General features: G+C 45.7%; 1 protein-coding gene across 1 annotated transcript in view; it reads right to left on the bottom strand.

Moving 5' to 3' along the window:
* AXIN1 (axin 1) overlaps window positions 1-6,413 on the bottom strand; it is a gene marked incomplete at its 5' end in the record, with an annotated part of 122,101 nt that overhangs the window by 18,398 nt on the left and 97,290 nt on the right. Inside the window, 2 exons of the mRNA XM_019507389.1 lie at window positions 1,171-1,347; window positions 3,741-4,294. Of these exons, the coding sequence (XP_019362934.1) occupies window positions 1,171-1,347; window positions 3,741-4,294 (731 nt within the window). The remainder of the gene's footprint in view (window positions 1-1,170; window positions 1,348-3,740; window positions 4,295-6,413) is intronic.

Raw genomic sequence — 6,413 nt, 5'->3', positions numbered from 1 at the left:
CCAGAGCACCAGGAGTTCTTGAAGATCCGTGCCAGAGGCTGAGCTATGATGCTAGTCAGCTCCTTGAGTACCCTTGGGTGTAGATTGTCAGGATGGATGACTTGAAGGTGTCCAACCTCTCAAGGTGTTCCTTCACAAGGTCAACATTGATGGAGGGCAATAAAAGGGAGGTTAAAAAAAGGTAGTAAAGATTTTACTGGTAGAACAAAAGCCAATTGCTGGAATCCCCTTGCATGCACAGGGAATGCCAAGAGCATCTAATCCAGTACTGTGAGGGCATGGTATAGGTTGGCCACATGGAGGACAAGAGGGTCAGACTACTGATTTGTGCTTCACACAGTAGGAAAAATTTTGCAATAAGAATGTAGTTAATAATTCTGTTGCTGATGCACAGCTAGGCTAGAACCACATCTTTCTGCCATTGCTGCTCGTTCAGCAGGAACAGCAAAGGCTGATTTTTAATCAGAAAGCTAAGGAGACAATTCAGAACATACATCACAGAGGAAGCAGATTTGCCAACTTGGAAAGGGCCTTTTGAGAAAGTAGCTTTTCTGTCTACCTTTTAAAGGGATAAATATCTTACAGGGCTGCAGCTCCTGACAGGATAAAGGTCCTGGAATGACAGGAGGCACAGAACTAAATGCAGCTGTCAGTTAACTTTGGAGGCGCAGCTGGTGAACTCAGACTGGCGGAGCAGGTGAACTCAGACTGGCGGAGCGGGTAGAGTGTCCCTCAAAAGTGTGTGTGGGGGGGCAGTTTGCAGCAGGCCAGGAGAAGTGGAGGGGAGGGGCGCTTGCAGCCAGCCAGGCACTCCGGCTGGGAGCGGGGAGGCTACAAACCATCCCACTTCTGGCTGGCTACAAACCCCTGTCTTCCCGCCATGTGCCACTTCACCTGCCCCACCAGTCTGAGTTCACCAGCCATGCCTGCCCATCAACTGTAAAACCAAACCTCTAAGCCAGCAAATAACTTTTTGCACCTCAGTACAGATACAGATTATTACCACTGAAGATGCCCAATCAATATTCAGGTCTCTAAAAGCCAAGCTCTCACAACTGGGTATTTTGATTCATCTCCACACAGCCTTCAAAAATGATACAATTAGTTGCGCCACCAAAGGATGCTTGCTTGACATAGGAGAGACAATGCAAGATGTTACTTAACCCTTACCCATGGTTTGCTTTCTTATGCCTGCTGATCTCCTTCTCTCCTTCTATGATCCACTGTAGGATTTTCTGGTTCCTCTCAGCATCTTCAGGAGATCCTGGCATCTCATAGCTGGCACCATCACTTTTCCCTGAATCAGTCTTCTTGACATTTCTTTTTGAAAGTAGACTTGCTTTCCCACTGAAAGAACAAGGCTTTGAGATATTAGCTACTTGTCTGTATGCTAACAGCAGAGAACTATCTGATTATGGACACTTGTACTTTCTAGATATATTCAGATTACAACTCCACAGCCTGGATTAAAGCCCTGACATTTGAACTGCTTTTCAGAGGCTCACAAAGCACAGCGTGGGAATGTCCTGCTGACACAGTCAAATTTCTGCTGTGACACAATCACAGTAGTTTAGATCAAAGAGAAGACTTTGTTTCATACTATTTGTGCTGAAACCTGCTAAGGCTGAGTGTGCCATACTTCTAATACATCTTACACTGGACACTGCCAGGGAACTTCTCCCTTGTTGAAAGGAGCACAGCAGTATGATGCATGCCCTGACAAACTCTTAGATGTTTGGCAAAGGAATGAGGGCCTGGGCTAAACTCCAAACCTAGCTCATTCTTCAGTCATCCACCCTGTCTGGTGTTAGAACATCATAACACAAGGTTTGCCATTTCAGATCAGGCCACACTGTTCCTTCTGTTTGCCACCCAAAAACAGGCTGAGCCCACAGTCTGAGCCCTTGTGTGCCAGGCTCTCATGCTCAGTGTTTTACCTCACACTGGGTGCACCTACACATGCATATTAATGCACAGCTATAAACTCCAGTGCATGTCACACCAGAATTTATTGCTCCCAGGCTCTACATTTACATGTGTGCCTGGAACTGCTGCATGTTGAGCCACGTCAGAGCAGCCCAGGGCTGCTTTGACGTGGCTCAACATGCTGCAGGGGGGCTGGCTGGGACAGAAGGTTGCTCTAGTGTGGAGCTAGCTGGCAGGCAGCTCCCGCACTGAAGCACCCTTGTGCCCCAGCCAGCTGGTAACTGTCTACACATGCTGTGCATGAAAAAACTATGCAGCAGAACAGTACTTATATTTACAGGATAGTACTTATATTTACAAGTACTAACCTACTGCAGAATTTATTAGTTTCCTGTGGCTTAATAGGGCCACATACGTAGATGCTGAGGCACTGACTACCGAGCTTATTAGGCAACTGCAGTAAATATCTCAGGTAGATGCGCCCACTGTGGCCAATACCTCATGCCTCAAACCAGGCTGCAAAATAGTTTAGAGGGGGCTTGCTCCTCATCTCCACAAGCTCTCAACTCATGCTTTGAGGACACTGTAGGCCTTCTGTAATAGTCTCATTTAAAGACTAGAGTCTGGGAACCCTACTCATCCTTGCTGGATTCTTCTGTTTTTACCTGGATGCCCTGTGTAAACCTTCTGGCTTTAGGGTATCTCCTTTTTTCCCCTTTAAAGGGCAGCTCCACTCCTCTTTTCTCATTCCTTTTGGGAAACATGTAGCCATTCCAGCCTCTCTGCTTCCTCTTCTCTTCACAAAAGAACTTAGGCTGCTCTTCTTTCCCATTCCATGGTGGGGAAAGTCTGACTTCCCCAGTCCCACTCAGATGGCTTGACCTGCCCTGAAGTCTCTAGTAACCTGGAGCTTAACTCAGAATTCTTAGAATATCCCTTACAGTCGTGCCTCCCTTAAGTCACACACAAAAAGGTATCACTGACAGTTGTTATTAAAGATGTTACTGAGCAACCACCAGCCATGGACAAAAAGAGATCTGGATGGCATAACCAAGACATAATTTAATAAATCAACAAATGAAACCTGGTGCAAAAGAGCAGAACCAAACTCTCACTGCTGCTTCTTCTCTGTCAGATAAGCACACAGATGGGTGGGAGAAAATAGAAAAGGAAGGATTTGAACGCAGCTACAGAAACACAGCAATGATCTTCTTCAGGAAGTGGTCTCCATCTTTGAGGCGCAATCAAGACTGAACCTTGGTTGTTGGAGGGTGGGCAAGCCAGTCCAGCTAATCTTAGTTATTTCAGTGTGTAGAGCAAGGTAAACCTTGGGTCCTGCACTAAAAATGGTGTTTACACGCTCTCATTAAACCCAGAAAAATGGTAATAAGTCCCTGAAAATTCAACCTTCAGTTTAGTGGCAGTGATACAGCATGCAGAAAGAAGTCCCATCTACAGCTTTTATACACTTACAGCACAATGAAGAGCAGGAGACTACCACATATCATAACTGCTGAAGGTGCAGACCAATTTCAGAGGAAGCTTTTCTATGGATATATCATAGAGATGGTAAAGGCATGCACAACTGCAAAAAGCCACTTCTGAAGGGAAAAGATCTGCCAAATAGATGAGAGGCATTCAAGCTGTGTCCTAGTATGGGCTCCTATGGTAAGCAGCAGCCCATAGGGATGCCAGAATGTTATACACCTCTCTTAGAAACAGGGGCCACACTTCATTTATACAGTGACTTGCACAATGCAAATAAAATTGTTACAAAGCAACAGCTCAGGACTTTCACAGGTGTGCCTGCTCACCTGTAGCCTAGTGATTCCATGGGGTTGGGTGCCATGACCATGCTTTCATTGTAGTTCCGTGATTTTGTTGCATAGTTATGTGAATCTACGTTCCAAGCAAAGCTGTTCTGTACTCTCTGGGTAGCCTCAGCCTCGATCTGCTCTTTTGGTTTCATCATACTGTGGTGATGGATGTGGTGGTAGACATGCTTATGGTGGTACAAGTTAGCTGCATCAAGTTTCATTCCTGATTTTGTGGTGTGCTTGCCATGTCCTGGAGGTATTGTCCCTGGCATGCCAGGCATCTTGCCAGCATGACTGCTCTCTGGGGATCGAGGCTTGGGGGAATGGCGACCAGGCCCTGGGGACTGACAGCCTGGGGTTTTCATGACGCGCTGTACATGTTCATCAAGAATGCTTTCTGGGTTCTCTTCATGGGCATCTCTCATCTGCATCCCAGCACAGCTCATCTCAGAGTAACGAGGTGTGAAGTGATGCATGGTCTGGGTGGAAGGCAGCTTGTGGCTAATAACTGAAGGACCAGAAGAGAGATCTGCATCCTCACCTTCTTCCTCCTGCAGGCAACATAAAGAGAAGAGAAATCTGAGGCCTGGTTCCCTACCACACTCGTGGCACACAACATTTAGGCTTGTTCCAAACAACAGTAAGTTTCTGACTATATCAGAAATGAAAACATGAAATTTATAGATGGAGTTCATTGAAAAGTAGTTCTATTCTATTTCAGAGCAGGTGGGTCCTCATAAAACTGTTGCAAGTTCCCTTTAACAGCTGACAAATGAAATGAAGCAATCAGTTTGTAAGTATAGCTTCCAAAGAATGCTTAATAAGGTGTCACAGCAAAGCATACTGGATAAAATAGTTACGGGATATATTCAGTCAAACAGATTAATGAGCACATGAAACAAGCAATAGAAAATGGAAAAACTGCTTGACTACCTGTGGAGAAGATTGTGGGGTTTTCTCAAATAAAAAAATTAAAACATCTCAAAACAAAGCAAGCAGCATGCTGAGGATACAAAAAATAACTGAAGGATGACAGCTGCCTGGATGGATGCAGAAATGAGGAATCCACTTATAAAATGCATGAGCTATAAGGCAAAATGCTTTGTACAGATGAAGTAGCCAGGTTATAACTAAAATGCTCATTAGACTAGCCTACAAATGGATCCCAATGCGTAGTTGATGACTGTATTTTAAAACAAAGAATTACATTTTAAATTCATAGGCATTCCAAAAAGAAACCCCCCCCACAAAACTTTCCATTGCTAATAGTCAGGAATTTTGACACACCTTAGATAGTAACTTGGCAACATGTGCAAGTCAATTTAAGGTGTGATAATAAAGTAAATGAGCCACAAAGTTATTCTGCATATAAAGTGGAATAACTTTGGGGCTCATTTGTATCATGTGTTACCACACACCTGTCAAAACCTCAGGTGCCTCTGAGCTGGACAGTGCACCAGGTTTTACAGTTCCTGGCACACAGAGACACTGGCATTTGGTTGCAGCAGCCAACTGTTGGACTCCCATCAACCGGGACCTGCCCAAACCCCACATACTACTCAGCCGAGTGGCATATGGGTTTTTTTTTACTTCCAATGCACAGGGAGCCTGGCATCAAGCTATGGCAGCTCAATGCTGGGCCCTCTGTGCCCTGGGAGTTATAAAGCTCCCAGGGCACAGAGGGACCAGATGAGTGGCACATGGGTTTTTACTCATCCCTGGCACATAGGGTCACCAGGATCAGGCTGTTGCAGCCCGATCCCATGGGCCCTGTGCCCCGCCCAGCCAGGGTTTTGGCAAGCTGTTGATTGTTGGCTGGGACTGGGGATGGGTTTGGTTCCTGGCCCCAACTGACAATTGTCAGGGACCCCAGTTTCATTTTGCCGGTGCAGGGGGGAGCTCAGGCATGGCATGATATGCAATTGTTGGAATCATTAGTTGGACCTGGCTCGTCCAATGTCTGTATAGACTGGGTGCTTTAGTGGGGGTTTTTGGCACCTTTATGTAATAGCTGATTGAATCAGCTATTAGAAAAAAGTGCTAAAAAGCCCCCCTGAAGTGCCCAATCTAGACAGATGCTGTGGAGCCAGGTCAAAGTAATGTATTGCTTCTTCTGGTAAAGTTTGTTTTGTTTTGTTTGGAGTATTTTTTAATGTCTGCAAACAGCCATGAAGTACATTTCCTGATGGGACATGTTATTTTTTGAACTACAGTGACATTTCACAAGAACGAGTAGTTCGTTCCTTAAGGAAACGATACTCAGGGCCCAAGGGGTGACCATCCCAACAAGAAGCAAGGGGGGCAAGAGTGCCCGAAAGCCTCCCTGGCTCACCAAGGGTGTCCGGGAATGCCTAATTGTCAAAAAGGCGGTGTACAACCGGTGGAAGGGGATTGCTATTTCCAAAGAGGAGTATACGTCCTCTGCTCGGGCCTGTAGGGAGGCTGTCAGGAAAGCTAAGACGGACATAGAGTTAGTACTATATTCCAAGATCAAAGATAATAAAAAGTCCTTTTTCAAATATATAGGGAGGATGAAGAAAGCACCGGAAAATGTGGGGCCCCTGCAAGATTCTCTGGGCAATCTGGTGGTTGTGCCAGAGGAGAAAGCAGACCTCTTTAACCAATTCTTCACCTCCGTTTTCTTATGCAGGGCCCAGGCACTAGTAGGTC

This window comes from Gavialis gangeticus, unplaced genomic scaffold (genome assembly GCF_001723915.1).
Source record: "Gavialis gangeticus isolate Ggan-Ray unplaced genomic scaffold, GavGan_comp1, whole genome shotgun sequence".
Lineage (NCBI taxonomy): Eukaryota > Metazoa > Chordata > Crocodylia > Gavialidae > Gavialis > Gavialis gangeticus.
Note: the sequence above shows the minus strand (reverse complement) of the source record. Positions and strands in the feature narration are given on the sequence as shown.